Here is a 17,983-nt window from a genome sequence, read left to right as displayed (position 1 = left end):
TTCTGGCTTTATTCCTATCTCTTGCCTGCAACATTTCTATCTTCTTTTAAGAAAACCTTTAGAAAACAGGATTCCTGTTGGAATTTGCAAGAAAACTAAAAAGATACTTTTAGCCATACTTTAAGCCATTTGCTTTCAAAGGCATTCAAGAGACTTATCTGTAACTTAGTAGATGTCCAAACTTTATTATTTGTTATTATTTGTTTTCAGTTTCACATATGGATATAATGACACATATTACATCTATTGCTCTATATTCTGTACATTTTCAACTATCACATTTTGTCTGTAAATACAGATACTACCTTTCCAGTTCATGGCAATAGTCCCTTCAAAAAAGTACCATTATTCAACATCACTGCCAAGACATCTGAAGTGATATACTAGTTTGCCTAATGTAACACTATAGTTGAGAGCTAGTGGGGTTCTTCTTAGGTTTACCGCTTGTTTCTCCTATAACTAATCATTAACCTTGTCTAATTTGTGATATTAAACAGTGTTCTGGCTCCACTCACATGTTCAAATGGGCTGTCACGTAGAAACATTAATTCCTATCACTCTTGCCAGCAGCTATCTATCTATAGAAAGGCTTTTTGTAGAACATTCTCTTCCTAATTAGTCCTGCTTTAGACTACAGTACATTATAAAGTCAAGACATTGCTCTATAAAGACTGCTTTTAAAAATGTTTTTATCCTACTTCTTTGTTAGGAATCATATTTCCATTTAATTTCTTTATGCTTTGTCGTCCATAGAAGCCTTTTTGGTTTTTATTTTCAGAGTTCACAGAAGCATTTCATTCAAGCTGTATTTGGGTGAGGGCAGTTTTAATATCTTGCAATCACTTTGGGTTTTAATTCGTTTTCATAACGGCAATGGCAGAAAGGAGAGAAAAGCACTAAACATGAAATTACAGTAATAGCTCATAGCAAGCTTCCACTGATGACACAGATATCTCATAAGAAGACATCTGTACATCTCACACACTCCCAATCACATTATTTTAAAAATATTTTAAAAGTGTGAGTTCAAGTAATTACACTACTGTCCACTGGAAGATAAAACTGCTCTGGATATAGACTAAGGACTTGACTGTATTACTTAGGGCCAGGTCTTCCCAGTTTGCTCCCCCAAGCAGGTAGAATCCCCAGAGATGTACACCCTTTTGCCACAGGTAACCATGCCACCCTTCAGGTTATATATTCCAAGTCTCTCTTCAGATTCCAAGGATTCACATAACAATATTCTTCATACATCGACAGCGAAAATTCCTCTGAATTTACATCATTCCCTTGTTTCTACACTAGTATGGAGGCAGTATACCCCAATGCACTAAAAAGGCCTATTCTAGTGAAAGTCATTAAAAGAGGAAGTATGAGAAAAAGCAAAAAAAGGAAATAATTACCAAATACGGTTCTAGCTGGAACAGATTCCTTATTTATCCAAAATGAAACTTGAGAAAGGATCACAGTCATAATGCAGGGGATATAGGTCTGAATCATAAAATAACCCATTTTCCGTCTGAGGTGGAAGTAAACTGTCATAACGATATATTCGCCTAAAAAAAGAAAAAAATATTTTTCTGACTGTGCATAAAATGTGTTGCAGAATAACTGTTCAGACTATCAGCTAGGATTGTTTAAGATGATGTTATTCATTTCACTTAACATGTATAGAAAGATACGTTCCTTAGACACAAGAATGAATGAAAGTTTTAAACAAAAAACCCTGGAAGTAATAGGTCCTTACAGTGCCATTCAGAAGCTGGTATCAAAAGTACTATAAATGTACAGCTAATACTGGATTACATTTTAAAGTATAAGCATGATTTTAAAAATTCTTTTGGCAGTTGTTGAAAAAAAGAGTCCCAAGACACAAACTATCTAGCTACCTATAGTATCCATAACATTGTGGTACCTACCTGCCAAATAAAACAATAATAATAATGATGCACACTAAATGTTATGGAAGCATCTCAGCTTTTTACTAGGTTTATATATCAGCACCACTATGATAATGAAACAAATGCAAAAATCATTGACAAGAGTTAAAAATACTGTAAATTTTTCTAAAATGTTATCATTCATATTAAACAAACAAACAAAAAAATGGCAGTTTTACCATAAACGGAATAAACTGTCTAAATAAAGCACTACAGAATGAGCATTTGCGGGAGAGTAAGGAAATTCTGTTGTTAACTCATAATAATCAGTATGCTGAGAAGTGAATTTCTAGTGTATTGCAAAACACTTTTATCTTTGAGAAAAATATCCGTAGAGCAATACATCTAATACATTTGCTTTATCTGTTTCATTTTGACCATCTCGCTACACCCAAACTTGCTGATGCTTAGAAAATGATTCCAAATTTTAAAAATATTTTGGGAATATGCTTGTTTATCTCCATACTGCTCATCAGTGATACTTCACTCATTTCGGATGCCTGTAGTTGCCATTTGCCTTATTTCTTACAACACAAATCAGCAGAAGTATCTATTGTGACTAATGCATTTGTGCCTATCCTTATCTGACTAGAGGGTTTTTATGGCTTTAATAACCCATTCTGTATGCTGTACTTCTATCCCGAGCTTTTTGCATCACCAGACAAAGGAAGTCTTTTGCACATAATGTGGATACAGTGCTGAGAAATTACTTCCTCACCCAGGCATCCTCTTGACTCTTCAAACTGCATTTTAAGCAGTGATTAAATGCTCATTTTGTCCCTCAGAGTAATGATCTCATTCTAGCTTTCTGAAAGACCGTCGCAATCTACTGTAATGAATCTGCAAATGTAAATCTGAAGGACAGAAACCTAATTCAGATTTATGCTTTCAGTGCTTCATATATACCCTAGGACATTCAGTAGAACACCTTACAGGAAGGAAACAAAAAAGCCTCAGGCAATGTTACAGGGTTAGTTTTACCTCAAGTTGATTTTTATTGATGAGATTCCTACCTGTAATAGATTTAATGGTTTCAGTGGATACCGTATGCCCAAGCAGGTCATACTGAACTAAACTGGAAGACTCCTCAGGAACTTCCACTGACTTCTCAGGTCCTTTTGTCCAGGTATAAATCATTTCACTCTTTGGATAAGCATCTACAACACAGCATCAGTTTGCATAAATAGGAAACTTCTCACACCTTACTTACGAGCCCAATGCAAACCTACTGAAACCGAGCAGCAAGACTCGCACTAACAACTTTAGAAGATAGCCTTCATGTTAAGTTACCCCCCAAAACCACCCTCACAGGAGAGTAAATAGCAGCTAATGTCGTATGTCAAGTGTCACACACGAATTCCCTTCACATTTGAATGTGAAGTCTAAACATGAGTTCTTTCTGGATCAGCCCTTATTGGGCATGTAAAGCTTATCTTTAAATTATTTTAGAAATTTCTATCTAAAATTTTATCATTAAAGTATACTACTATATAAAAAAAGAGTATGTATAAGGAGGACACATTTTGGAGACTAGGTGCACATTTCTTTACAAAAAAGAATGATTATACTAAAAACTATAATATTTTAAACTTGTGTTTAAAATATTTGCCAGAAACCAGAGGTCAGTAAAAAACTCACAATAGCCCAAAAATAAGCACACCCAAAGAAACGTTTTACATTTAATACAAAAGATATAACTTAGGGCTAGCATTCAATCCCTACACAGCCCAAACTCCTGTTAAAATTAAATTTAATCAGTCTTGCATTGGAAATGGCTACATCTTATTTCAAGTTTCACTGAGGAAAAGATCAGATCAGCGACAAGCACAATTTCTGCTGGCTGGTGATTCCTCCTGAAGAATTATGCCAGTGGAGAAGCCCCCACTATTGAAGCTCCCCTATTGTATTGCTGATACCAAAGCCAAATCTGGCAGCATCTGATCTCCAGTCTCACCGTAACAGGGATGAAAAACCTTATCAGAGCAGCATCTTTAATATCCCTCTTTTGGTTGACTACCCAACTGAATAAGCTAAATTTATGCTAAGGAAAGACTGAGGAGTGTCCAGAGTGTCATTTCTAAGTTCAGAGCTCTGGGGTCAAGGAAAACAGATTAATGTCCAACCACTGACTACAGTGGAGTATAAAGCAGAGAAGTCAGTGACCAAGGAGGCTTAGAAGAGTGACAAGATAGTTAATGGAGTGCACCAACCATCCTCAGGTGGTCTCAGAAGTCTCTCCTGTGGATTCAAATCAGGGAATCCTAACTACCTCCCTCAGTTGTTATGCAGTATGTCCCAAAATGTTCCTTCTAGCCAAAGTTTGGAGATTATCCAAAAATCTATGTCTGACTTCAAAGCAGAAAAGGGAAGTCATCTGAACTAAGATTCCCCTCACCAGTCTAAAAATTATTTATCTAGTCTAAACTTGCCATGCAGACTCCCATTATAGGCCAGGAGACAGACAAATACAACTAAAGATCAAATCTCTGCGCATAACCTACACATCTTAGGATGTCAATGTGCCTCCACTAAGCGTACAGAAAGAAATAAGCTGCTTCCCTAAGTGCCTTTTACCTGGCTGTTGTAAGCTGAGATGGATCCCAACCTCTTTGTCTTCTACAGACAACCTCTCACTTCACTGAGTATCCAATTCCTCCCTAAGAACCAAGAAAAACTACGTATTTCAAGCAACTGTGTAGCCAGAATAGTGGGGTTTAACATAATAGCTGAATCACTGCCTGCTTTTCAATTGTCTACCTGGTTTTAATTTTTGAGGCCCTAAATAAAATTCCCAAGGAACTTAACAGGAGTTTTGTCTGCATAAGGATTGTGTATCAAGACTAATATTCAGAAAGTTTAGTAACTGCTAAAAATCTACTTCTACTATTTAAATTCTGTAGTTACAAGAAATTTCATAATTGCAACTTACAACTCCCAAATTTGAGAGGACAAGCATGACCATCCATGGGAAAATCCACTAATCTCATGGGACACTCTGCACTTATTGTAAGCCTATAATGGAACAAATTAAATAGTCTCTGGTTGCCATTTTGTCTAGGCAGTATAACTTTTGCATACAGTAATTATAAGAAGCCAAACAAACACGTTAGATACCTCATTGTGTACAGGATGGTGCCATTTCTCATTATTCTGAAGAGCTTATTTGGGGCTGTCATATTATGTGCAACAGACTTTTTCCCATTCCTGAAGAAAGTGTCAGGAGTCCACACCTTCGAAACCATCAAGTTGTTAAGTCTTAAAATTTCAATAGGGCCATCATATTTTAATCTTTTGTCTACCCATGTCTGACGGAAGAAGACATCCATTGTATATTCCTGTATTAAATTGCAGAAAAACAAAAATCACATTTGCATGTGTGTTTCCTGTAAAATAAGAAATCCCTCAGGAACAAAGAAATCAGTAGTAAAGAAAACGCTAAGTCCACTACACAAATGTATTTCCACCAATTAAAGTGTTGTGTACTTCTTAATAGCTTAATTTCCCACATTAGTCATATCAATAAATTGCTACACATATTTAATCATTATGGAATAATTAATCTAATTAGGTTGCAGGAAGCAGGCAACTGAATTTGTAGTCAAGCATATAACTGGAAACAAAATGATCTCTGACAGTAAGTGTGAAGAGATTTTTACAGAAAAGATATCCATGGATTTTCTGCTGCTGGCTAAATTAAAAATACCAGGACAAACAATTACTTCCACTATAAATTTAGGAAAGAAAATTTAATTTCAACTCATGGAAAGTAAGCTTTTAACTGAGAAAAGCTAAATATTTTCTTTGCCATGCCCACAAAACATGGATAATGAATTACATATAGACTTGCATATATGCATATTTGTTCTTAAACTATGTAACCATCCCATTAACTTCCTCAGAAAAGCCATTCAGATGCTTCAAAGAAAACATGCAAACAACAACGGCAGAACTGCAGACACAGGAACATCATGAGAAATCATATGTGAATGAATGGATGAAGGAATGCATTTCTGATCTCAGGAAGCTAAAGCATTTCACAAAAGAAGCATCATGTGGAATTGAAAATGGTCATAGAAAGCTTTAAGTGCTTTTATATATATACTCATATATATATATATATATAAATGAGCACCTATCACCATATTGATAAACATTCTTTGGAACCACTCTGACAGCTGTGATTTTGTTGTTAAGCCAAACAATGTTTTCTCATTGTATTTCAAACTCTTCTGCATAATGTTACCATTGAAACTACTTGTATGGCCGTATCTATTCACACTGGCAAGGAGGCATGTCTACTAGTGTAATGCATCTTAGAATTATATCTGTCATCTTCTCCACGGCTGCATGCTCCACTGTGGTTTATAGTTAATTTATGAAAAGTCTCTTTTCCAGTGTCATTTCCTGCTGGTAACTTCATAGCTTTTAAGTGGCAGTTTCTGCTACTAGCTTCTACACGGCAGATTTTGTAATACAAGATTTCAACCATTTTCATTACACTGGGTATCAAAGTAACCCAGCTCTAAAAAGACATTCCGATCATCCCCTGTACTGAGACTGTATCACACTTTGCTGTTTCAGCGAGTTTTATGTGTGCAGCCACATTCAGATTACATTGGGCCACTAATGGATACATTAACTAAAAATTATTCCAAAAACAATTCCTAGATCCCCGAATAGCCTCCTAACTAATCACTAATGATGAAAGGGGAAAAACCTAATGTAAACTCTCCTTTTGCCAGCTCCTTACCTACCTTCAGTCCGTGTTCTCACTCCTGCCTGCTGCAATATAACTAATAATTTCCCATGTGGCACCATGTCAAATGCTTCAGTGAAACCTGAGAGATGCCCTGCAGCCCTCTTTTTAGATTTGAGGCACACATTACTAGATTTCCTTGGGACCAGATTCTTGTACCCCTTGTCACACTGAACAGCATCATACTGTACATGACAACCATTGAAGGGGTAAGATGCATTTCAACATGAGACTGCTGTCACAAATGTAGCCCTTGAAAAAGTATCTTGCTATCACATGATAGAACCAAATCAGGTGCACCACAAAGTGCACAATGACACTGTATGGGAAGAAAGTCACTGCCCTGAAACGGCCTTTCTCTTAAAGAAGTTCAGTGCAGCACATATGCCTGTGTTACTTCCATAGCTTTTCTTAGATATTTTATAAAAAGAGAAACTGTTGTTGATTTACGTGTATACCACTGGATTATAGAAGTTGATGAGAGTTTTGCCGGATTTGACCTCAAATGAATGCAGATGCCATTCAGGCACAAATAACAGTACATGCAACTGTAACGTATCTCTTCTGTGACTATTTCATGCATGTCACTTTGACGTTCAATTTCTGCAGACACTTATGAAAAGTTATCAGTCAAACAGTCACTGAAATGTGATGCTAAAAGGGGCACAAAGATCAGCAAAGGGCATTCATCTGAAATGAAAATGTCAACAAGTATTTGTGAAATGATGTCATTATTATTCACCTGAGAAAAGCACAGGTTTCAGAAAGGAAAAGCAATTTCAAAGATATTACATGTCTTCCTCACAGTAAGCTGACTTAGGCACCCCCCACAAGGCCTGATTCTGCCTCTATACCATGAAAGTCTGTCTTAAATCCGATGAAGTGAATTCCTTAAGCCAGCCAAAACCCAGTGAAAGTGTGACCAGAATCAGGCCTGATGTATCTAATTATAACCTGTAAATTAAGCTGTTACTAATCTTTCCTACTTTGCATGATTGACAGAACAGTACAGATGAAGCATCCACTCCTTACTTCAGTTAATGGTTTCTCAGAACCAGGAAATGGCATTTTAATCCCAGAAATACATACCATTTCTACATCAGAAACAGGTCCAAAACTGGTGACATATATATCTGTTTTGACTTCAGTAACAGGACCTAATGTATGAAAAGGAAGTGAGCAAGATAATTTGAATTTTGCAGGTCAACAATTCCCATAAAAGATCCTGGCGTGTGAACAGTTACCGCTTTGAGGGTTCTGTGGATGAGCAAGAGCAAAATGTAAACACAGGTCATTTGAGATAAGTCTCTAATAACAAGCACTGCTCAATTACCTTTACCACATTAGTAAATCAAAAGCAGCATTTCCATGCAAATCCCCATTCAGAAAACCCATGTTGACTCAACGGGTAAGAAAACAAATGCCAAAAACTTAAAAGGCTCACTGAAAACACCACACTAATTAACAACAAGCACTGAATTCAGGAAATCCACATTCCCCAAGGCATTTATTACTACCATTCGGTCCTACTGGTAATAACTGGACGTCACATATTAGCATGCCATGCACTGGGCAATTTTGTACTACAGGATCAAGAACTGCATCCATACCCTGAGATGTACTTAAGCGCTTTAATACTAACAGTCAAAATAAAAGTTGGATAGCTAAGCATTTTTGAAGGTCTGAACCTAGATCCACATGCTACTACAAAGCCTGTCTTGAAAGAACTAGTGGTACTTCAGGCACTGTTAAAAACAGTGCACTGAGCAGAGGTCTTGAACTCTCGCAGCTGGGTACGGCATAGCAACTATCAGAGAAAGCAGTTTCATTTTAACGTATCATATTCTTTACTACAGGACAAAACACTTGATATTTCAAATGGGCAGTCACTTTGCAGTACACTCTACTGTTCCCCTTAAACTAAAGAACACATGCACTAACTAATTTCACTGGGATTTAGGTCTGTTCCCAATGTAAAAGGCTAGAAAGCTGCTAATCATTACCAACTATTATGATGATTCTGTGATCAAAGCATTAGCTAACAGTTTAGTTCAGGCAATTAACCCACATCATAAACTGAAAAAAAAAAAAAAAAAAAAAATCAAATCTACTAATGGTCTTACCAAACAGTATATGTTAAAAAAAAAAAAAAGTATGAACTACAAATCCACAACCACAGTTTCTAAACCCCTACAACTCAAATTTCTAAAGGTGATAAGTGGCTCGTGTCTGTTAATTCAGGCTTTATCATAGTATTTGCAATCTAAAAATGAAAGGAGGAAAGACTTAAGGCTGTTAGCAGCAGAAGAATATGTCCCTCTTGGAAAGAAAAAAAAAATATTAAAAAAAAAAGACTGTTCACAGATGTTACTTTGAATCAAATGTTAAAAGAAGAAAAATAAGTAAGCAACTGGAAAACAGGGAACCTATACTTCTTGCACCTATAACAAGTGTCAAACTGTGAACAAAAAGTAAAATAAAACCATGTAAAATTATTTCACTAAACAGTTTGCAAGTTATGGAGAGAAGAACAGCTAAGAATTTTTCAGCTAAATGTCAAAAAAGCTGACTTTGCTGGCAGTTAACAGTTTCACAGAAGGGTATTTTTTCAAGATAAAATCTAAAGAAAATTCACCCTACAACAGTTGGTAGTTCAGCAGTCCCTGGAAAGTTGGATAGTTTGGCATGTCTGTCTTGAAGAGGTTTTAAGAAACTCCCAAGTTCCAGATAACACACTTTCATACCATGCTGTTTGTTTTGCAATGGGTTGTTCTCCTAACATGTCAAACGGAAACTGCTCCCCTTTCTACAAATAACAAAGTGTTCATTAGGTCAGGGAAATCCATGAGTCGTTAGACTACTCATTTTACTGACAAAGTAGTCCAATGACATTTTCTGAATATAATTATTGCTGGAGAGCAGAAAAGCTGCAAGAGATCGGAAGAACTCATAATAGAGCTGTCAAGATACTGAAAGTGAAGACATTCATCTGGGACATTAGAAAATAGGGGAGAAAAGCCCAATCTTACTTGTGCATAGAAATAGAAGAGATCCAATCGTATGTGACCTCCCATAATCACAGGAGTATATATATTTAAACAAACCCCAGTTAAATTAAATATTTATTTCACCTGAACTTGAAATGTTTCTGAAATCAAAGTTCTATAGAATGAAAAAGGCATTTTCCTACGTAGCTCTAATAAGAAAATGGAGGAATTAGTCATTGTTACTCAATAATAAGAGAATACTGAATATCGCACTCAGTTCCTGGACCTCTTTCAGGAACTGCTTTATTTGTTAGTTCTAAGAAACTAAATAAGAATATTCCTCAAAAAAAACCCCAAACCTTTAACTGCTTTCCCTCTGGCGATATCTGCTTTTCTTTAGCTCAAAGAACACTGTAATTTTATAATCATATCAAACTGAGCAAAGGGACAGATTTTTCCCACAGGCATGAGTTGCTTCTCCTCTGGCATTGATTTCGTTTGTTTTATTAAATGATTACAGCTTCATGAGCACTAAGCATTCAGAGGCTTTTTGCAAGTTTATTTTTTGGAGTTTCTCAGAAAGAAGGAGAGAGCTAAGACCAAGAAGCTAATCTCCAAATCTGCAAGCCTACGACTTAATGCTATTAGAAATCCTGTGGCAACAGCAAAGGACCAAAACTACGCTTGAGTTCACTCTTTAGTAACTGTTATTCTGCTCTCAAACCTTTATTTATTAGTAGGACCCATGAGAAAGAAGGAAGCAGGCAATAACAAAGACACAAAATAAGGTTGAAAATAAAGATTACTTTTGGTTGCATGCCTGACATGATGGCAGTACAGTGACAAAACAGATGTTAAAATCACATTTTAGGCCACTAGAAAATGGCAGATGAATGAAGATCGAGAAATATTTGAGGCATCATAACAGTTATCCAGCTAGTACCGATGCACAAATCCTTGCTTTGCACCCAAAACTTTGGTCAAACAGGAACATGTTTGGGAGGAGTGAAGACAGCAGCAAGGGACAGTGAAGCTGATTATCTCCCTAATGCTTTTTCTCCAATTGCAGCCCCATCGTGCTCCACATCTTCCACCTACATACACTGTCAGTGCACAACTGCCAGGGCCAAATCTTGGATGTTCTAGCACATCCCAGTACTTAATGCCAACCCAGGAGTATCTATAGCGACACCAAAACCTATCCCTTAGTCTTGTTCTAGAAGAAAACATAACTCCAGTTGGTAACAATAGCGGGGAACAAATAGTGAGTCATTCTTTTTTTCAAAACAACACTATTATTAATCGTGGGAATTCCTGTCAGCGAGGAGGTGATCTGTAGTCACCTAACCTACTTTTACTGGTGATTTAAGCAGCCCTCCGAAATGAACATGTTGCACCACTTAATCAACTCAGGCTCTGCAAGCAGAAGATCCTATTAGAATCCTTAACACTCTATTACTGGCAATAAAATGCAGCAAGTTGTAAGAAGGCCAATTAACTTTAAATATGACCATTTGGGCTTATCCCTCAATGGATGTTCAGAAAGTATCTATCCACCATAAATCCTCAGGAATGCTGAAGAACTATTTATAACATACTGGTGTGTATTTTTATGTCAATGAAATAGGAGGAGAGTCCTACACACTGCAGTGGGAACAGTTAAGTCTGAATCACTGCTTGCAAGATAATATACTTTAAAGAAGCTCAGGCAGGATTAAAAGCAACCCCTGCAAAAAGCCAGAATAGTTCAGTGTTAGATAGAGATGTTCCATGTGGGCTGAAGAAGCGATGCCAGGCCCTAACCCTGTGAAGAGGAACATAAGACAGCTCTCCCATGCGTTTTCTGCCAACATATGGGTTGAACTGCAGCACAGCTCCCAGTGAAAGACTTTGGGCTCCATTATGCCCGCGTCTCCATAGGCAACTATCACTGCAGAGATCTCCACTGTATGTAAACAGTCAAATCCTGCACAGGCTTTCTATATATTGCAGATTTTGCCATCAGGAGTCACGCAGCCAATTGGGAACATTAGCAAACGAGTCTGTACAAAGGTTTCAACATACAAAGTACAATTTAACTGCTAAGTGCAGTTATTGCTGCTATTATGAGATCAGTCCCAGGATACATAAACTACATGAAATTATATTACATCAGTTCCTACAGCGACATCTAAAAAAAAAAGTAGTTGCTACAGACTTTTTTTTTTTTTTAAATATAACTACATGTGAAAGATTTGGTGCTTTCTCCTTCCAAATTCTTGCTGCCTGAATAGGTCTGATATCTTTCAAGTGAAGGAAAAAAAAAAAGGGGGGGGGGGGGGGGGGGGGAGAAGCCATCATATGAAGCATGTTCTCTTGTTTCAGTCTATCAGAAGGAACAGCTGAGGACACCTGCTATATGTAAGATTTCCATTAGGAAGCCAGAACAACTAGGTAGGGCGTTTTTAAAAAATTAATGTGGAATTCGAACACGTGGGCTACATTCTCTACCAAAAGAGATATACAACAAAGGCAGCAGCAGCACACAACAACCTTTGTCTCTACATACGTTCATCCATCAGCATGTCTGAACCCTGAAAATGGAAAACCATACCTCCAGAAATGAGGAGATTACTGTTTCTTTGCCTGTTCATCAGCAGATAATCTCTGCTGAGACAGCCAACAAGCTTGATACTGGTGCCAATTTTCATGATGTGGACACCTGTCTACTAAGAACTGGACTAAGAATATCAGCTAATTTTACGCAGGTCACTGAACAACAGACAGATGGTAATGACTTCAAGCATTACTAACCTGGGCCAAATTCAAATCAGCCAACCACAGGTATCTAACACCATATCCTGTTAAGCCTTTGAGTCATCTACTCTCACCAACTGAGGAAGACTGGACAACTGCCTGAAAAAAACCCGATCAGCTTCACTTCACAATGCTCACTTTTAAGTCCATTTGCAATCTAAAAAATAAAAATAAATTACAATATCCATTAGGCTGAGCAATGGAACCTTGAAGGTACACATGAGTTCCTAATAAGAGCAGATAATCATGTAGATATTTTTCTTTTCTCTAGAAACAGAAAATTGTCTTTGCTCTTCAAATTTATTCTGTGTTTATTTTCTGACTAAAGTCACTCCTCCTGCATTGACAGGAGATCAAACTCTTCAGAAATGCTGTTCATCAGCTGAACATCACACAGCCTAAAAGGGGCCGAGAAGCCCTCTCCTACCCTTCTTAGGGGAGACAATGGCCAACATATTTAATTCGACCAAGTACCCAGCTGCACTTTCACAGGCATGAGATCATGAGAAAGAATATGAAAAGAGGAAGAGGAAGAAAAGGAAAAAGAGTGAACAGGGTCCTGTTCCTTCTGCTCACAAGCCAGCGTACATGGCAACTTCCAAACCGAAAGGCACAGAGCTATCACCATTTCGCTAGCTGGTAGTGAGACCTGCAGCTCATGCCAGACTACCTCACACAAATAAACAGAACCCAAGAGGAGAGAGAGCTCCAGCTTTCACCAACTGATGGGCAGTCACACCACAACGAGCCAGGAACGTCCTGTGTCAGCTTGTTTAGAGCTAACGTCAGTGGGTTTCAGAGTCAACCTGAGCGCCTTGGGCAGGAAGCAAGTCACACACCACCTTCTTTCTTTGGTCCGGCCATACAATCGACCATTAAAAGCAAGACACCAGATGAGATGTTCTCTAAAAGGCACAATTCATTAAAATTAGCAGATACATGGCAGCACACAGTGATGCTGCCCCTCACCAGCTTCAGTCCCTCCATTCCTTCTCGCTTCCCTAAGTGCAGGCTTAAGTATGATGAGTCACTGTATCATGAAAGTTTCAAAGACACCATTACATTTTTTAAAGTTACAATCCAATACAGGTTTAGACTGGATCTCGCAGGCCCTTAACTTATGTCAAGAGTTGCTCAGGTAAAGTCTGAAACCATGCCAGTGTTTAAAATGGCAAATCAGACCCAGGCCTTTCACTTCAAGCAAATAGTGCTCCTTTTAAAAATTCTCTGGACTTCTAGCATTACTTTGAAACTAATCACCAGCAGAAAGGCGATTTTCAGAGAAAAGCCAGCTTTTGCAACTTTCTAGAGTTTTCCTTTGTGTCATACAGAAAATTTTTAAAAACAAATGAAAAGTGGAGTTAGGGTATAACTAGAAATGCTTTTGCTTCCAAGTTTTACAGCTGAATCAAAATAGCATTGTGGTAATACTTTTGAATTTTCCAGCAGATAATGCTTTTATTTAATCACACTACAAGTGGCTTTTGTAAACACACTGTTCATATAGAGTGGTTTTGACCAGGAAACCCACATGCATTACTAATTGCATTCAGAAATTCACTATAATGATATAATGGGGCATACAGTGTAGGGAATGGAATTTACTTCATTTCCACCACACTATTTTCAAACATCATACAGCATTACTTTATTCATTAGTCCCTAAATACCTTCCCTCTCCTGAAATTCAAAACTCATGCATTTAAAGTTTTCCTGACAGCACTTGGGTTTGGGGTTTTTTTTCTTTACTACACAAAACTGCCCATTCTGCTTTGTTTCACTAAATTTCTAGGTGAAATCTCTGCTTCTCTCTTGCTTCTTTAGATTTCCCCCCCCCCCCAACTTAATGGAAACTTTCACTTAAATGGTCTTTAATAACCTTTTCATAAACTCTTCTGGTTTTGTTTATTACACTACCAAACGTCAGAGTGCTCAGCAACTGACAGCAACTTTTTAGGTTTGTTAAATCCATTTAATATAGTGGGTTTGTAATGCAATCCAACGACATGGGAAACTTCCTTCTTCTATTAACCCTCAACATACACCATGCTCCTGCATAAGAAGTACCAAGACAAGCTTCCACGTACTCCACCGAGGTTCAAAACCCTCCCGAGAGACGATTTCCACATTTGTAAGCATTCTCAGGCAATTTAACTTCTTCTCCATAACTACCAAAAATTGTGCTAATTAACAATAGCATGGAGAATTTGGATACAGTTTTAGGAAATCTCAAAAATCTAATGTTTTCTACTTTGCTCTGCATGCGAAAGAACTTCATGAACTGTTATTTGTGGCAAGTCTGGAAGATGCCAGCAAAATTCAGAATTTGGCTACCTCCCCAAGTCTGATTTTAAACATAATTTGAGCCAGAATTAGAAATGTTTTCATTGATTTGAAGTTTAAAATCAGCATCAGTCAGACCTCTGTGCTGCCTTTTGTTCTTAAAATAAAACCTTCATTACATTTCAAGCCACGTGAAAACTAGATGGTGAATCAGCTTCAAGAATAAAACAAAAATAAATATTCTGCTGTTCATCAGAAAGTGATGTAGGTTTAACATTACCAAAACACACTATACTTTCCCTCTCTAAATATTGCCAACCCCCTCTGACATTTTGTCTGCTATGCCACAAACTAGTGGGTAAACCACTTTTAAGAGTCAAGTCCCATTTGTCATAAAGATTGAACAGCAAAAAACACCCCCCAATATAGGGATTTGGATAGTGTATGTTTTAATAACTAATCCATAGTTCTTACTCTGAGTTATGTCAAAAAGCCAGATCTGACCAATTGCAGAAATTTCTTTCTTTGGTTGGTTTTGGTTTGTTTTTTTTAAGTTGTTCCTGCAAAATCAGGTGAAGATAACTTTTGCTGTAAGGAGCTAGGGAGGCAGGCATCATTTTCAAAAATAAAGCATTTTTTCCCCATATTTTACTTCGAAGTTCTGAACTGAAAGATGAGTGGTTTAGATGTTACAAGGAAAGAAGAAGCAAGAAGCAATATTTTGTGAAATATTCACTAGGAAGTGTTTTCCCCAGGCTGAAATCTGAGAGTTTTTTTCTCCCTCTATCATTTACTTTAATATTGCTGTTATAAAAGTTCGGGGAGATACAATGAACTTTTTCTCCTTGACAGCATTTTGCTGAAAGTCTGCAACTCTTACTGGGGAAAAAGATCTGCTCTTGCAAAATATCCTGCAAAGGACAACTGTATGAAAATAAAAAATCAACATAAACTGTATGTCATATTACATATTTAGTAGTCGTTTAATTTTGGAAATCTGATAATGCTCATAAAGCATCTTCGCTAGATGACTAATTAGTTGGCATTCAACCTAAAATGAGGCCAAACATAGCAGTTCTCTTGTACGCATGCAGAAGTGTCTGTAACCTCTCCACAGAGAGTAAATTGCAAAAGCCTACCGGTTCCCAGTGATCTCTCTGGGTGCCAGTAAATTTAGCTTCCTTCTCGCTTAATGTGTAAGCTAACTTACAGAAGGCCTCATTTTTCCATAATAAAGGAGTGATCAATGATGCCAAGTGTTGTCCTTTAACAATCATGATCATGCATGTGAGCACTGTATATGGCATGTGGGGAACGTGTTGGCATACATGTCAGCGTAGATGGATCACGTGCATGAAGACAGTACTTTCAGAGGAGGAAGAAAGTATTTCGCAACATAAACCTACGCAAGGATCTCATTCAATCCTGTATAGGAAGCAGCCTATAAAATGCTCCTTACAGCTTTGTGCATCTTAAGAAGGGCTGTAGCATTTCCTTTTTTTTTTTTTTTTTTTTTTTTTTTTTTAACTTTCAAATCTGTATTTTTAATATCTTCATTCCAGATTACAAAACAAAGTTTTATTTCATCTGGATCCTAGCGATTTTTGGTTCCAAGTCTCTACACGGCACCATCAAAACCAATAAAGAACTGCAAGTCTGGCTGCTTCTTCAGCAGCACAGAACTGCATCTTAACAGCCTGGGGCAGGGAAGGGGCACGAAACCCCCGCATGCAGAGCACAGGTGAAGGCAAATTCGAGACTCCTCCACTTGTAATTCCTATACAGCAATTAAGTCTACTACATCTAAATCAAAGCTGGAATTCGAGCAACTGTGGTAAAGAACTGGTGTGCTCAGGCGGCTGAGCTCTGGTTTTCCCTAACTAGTGGAACAGAACTCATCAAAGACCTGCCCTCCTAGGCCAGTAAAAGTGCACTTGTTTCTATCAGGACCCGATCCGTGGCATTCAGGGGTCAAAAACTACCAAGAGCCAGCAGAATCTGGATGTCAGACAGGTCCCTCCATCCCCATCAAGCCCACGCTCGCCGGCTTCAGGGCTTCTTATGGTCCAGCGCAACAGCAGCAGCAGCAGCGGCCCGAGCCCAGGGTGTGGGCAAGCGCAGCGGAGCGGGGGCTGAGCCCGGGACCGCCCCAGCGGGACCCCCACGGCCGGGGTTACTGGAGACCCCCGCGGAGCTTTCGGGGCCAGGCGCTGCCTCGCCGCCGGCCCTTCCCTCCCCGCAGCGCTCGGACCCCGGGTCGGGGGAGGGGGGGTGGGGGGCAGGTGGGACACGCCACACGGGTTTTCGGTCGGTAACGGGTCGGTACGATCGGCAAGCGCTGTGCCCCCCGCCCCTGCCCGGCGCTCTCCCCCCCCCCCCCCCCCTCCCCGGCCCCGCACCGCCACCGTACCCCCGAATCCCGGTCGCAGCCGGTTGTCATAGCCATCCAGGAGGCTGTTCAGGATGCTGGTGAAATTCTCCGGCCACAATTTCTCCTCTTTTTTGCCCTGCCCTGGCGGCCCGGTGAGACTACGAGGCAAAGAGGGAAGGGGTGAGCGGAGCCGCCGGGAGCCGGCGGGGACAGCGGCACCGGGACCGGCCGCCCCGGGCCCCAGACCCCCCCAGCAGACCGTCCGGGGTACTCACCACGTCGCCAGGCACAGGCAGTGCAGGAGGGCGATGGAGAGACCCGAGGACATGGCGATGGCTGGCTCCTTGGCAGAAACCATCTTTGCATGCCATACTTCACGCCTGGGCACGTTAAACGCCTTGTCCGGGGCGGGGAGGGGAGGGGGACGCGGGGCCCGGCGGCGGGGCGGGGGGGGGGAGGGGAAAGGAAGGGGGGGGGGGGGGGCGGCGACGGCGGCGGCAGCCCCCGGCGGCCCTACATGCGCGGGGCCCCGCTTGCCAGGCGCCCGGCCCGGACGGAGGAGAGGCGACTTTCCGCGCACCGTTAACTCTCTCGGGGCAACAGGCGCCGGTCCCCGCCGGTCCGTCCCCCGCCCCGCTCACCCTCCTCCTCCTCCTCCTCCTCCCCCCCCCCCCCACCTCCGCCCCGCCCCGCCCGCGGCCCCGCGCTCCGCTCCGCCCCGCCCCGCTCTCCGGCCCCCGCCGCAGCCCGAAACCCCCCGGCCCGCCCGTGGCCTGGCGGCGGGGGTGCGGCCGCGGGGGGTGCCTGTGCGGGAAGGGTGGGTGGGAGGGAGCGGGGGGGGTGGTGACCG

General features: G+C 40.1%; 1 protein-coding gene across 1 annotated transcript in view; it reads right to left on the bottom strand.

Annotated features, from left to right (window-relative positions):
* Nucleotides 1–17,754, bottom strand: part of GABRA4 (gamma-aminobutyric acid type A receptor subunit alpha4) — a 39,981-nt gene extending 22,227 nt beyond the window's left edge. The window contains exons 1-7 of the mRNA XM_049793886.1: nucleotides 17,409–17,754; nucleotides 17,173–17,291; nucleotides 7,786–7,853; nucleotides 5,055–5,275; nucleotides 4,870–4,952; nucleotides 2,954–3,097; nucleotides 1,404–1,556 (exon numbers count right to left, since the gene is read on the bottom strand). Of these exons, the coding sequence (XP_049649843.1) occupies nucleotides 1,404–1,556; nucleotides 2,954–3,097; nucleotides 4,870–4,952; nucleotides 5,055–5,275; nucleotides 7,786–7,853; nucleotides 17,173–17,291; nucleotides 17,409–17,491 (871 nt within the window). The 5' untranslated portion in view covers nucleotides 17,492–17,754. The remainder of the gene's footprint in view (nucleotides 1–1,403; nucleotides 1,557–2,953; nucleotides 3,098–4,869; nucleotides 4,953–5,054; nucleotides 5,276–7,785; nucleotides 7,854–17,172; nucleotides 17,292–17,408) is intronic.
* Nucleotides 17,755–17,983: the final 229 nt, after the last annotated feature.

The sequence above is a fragment of the Accipiter gentilis genome, chromosome 3 (genome assembly GCF_929443795.1).
Source record: "Accipiter gentilis chromosome 3, bAccGen1.1, whole genome shotgun sequence".
In the NCBI taxonomy this organism is placed as follows: Eukaryota; Metazoa; Chordata; class Aves; order Accipitriformes; family Accipitridae; genus Astur; species Astur gentilis.
The sequence above is the reverse complement of the archived record's forward strand: the minus strand, read 5'-3'. Positions and strand labels throughout refer to the sequence as shown.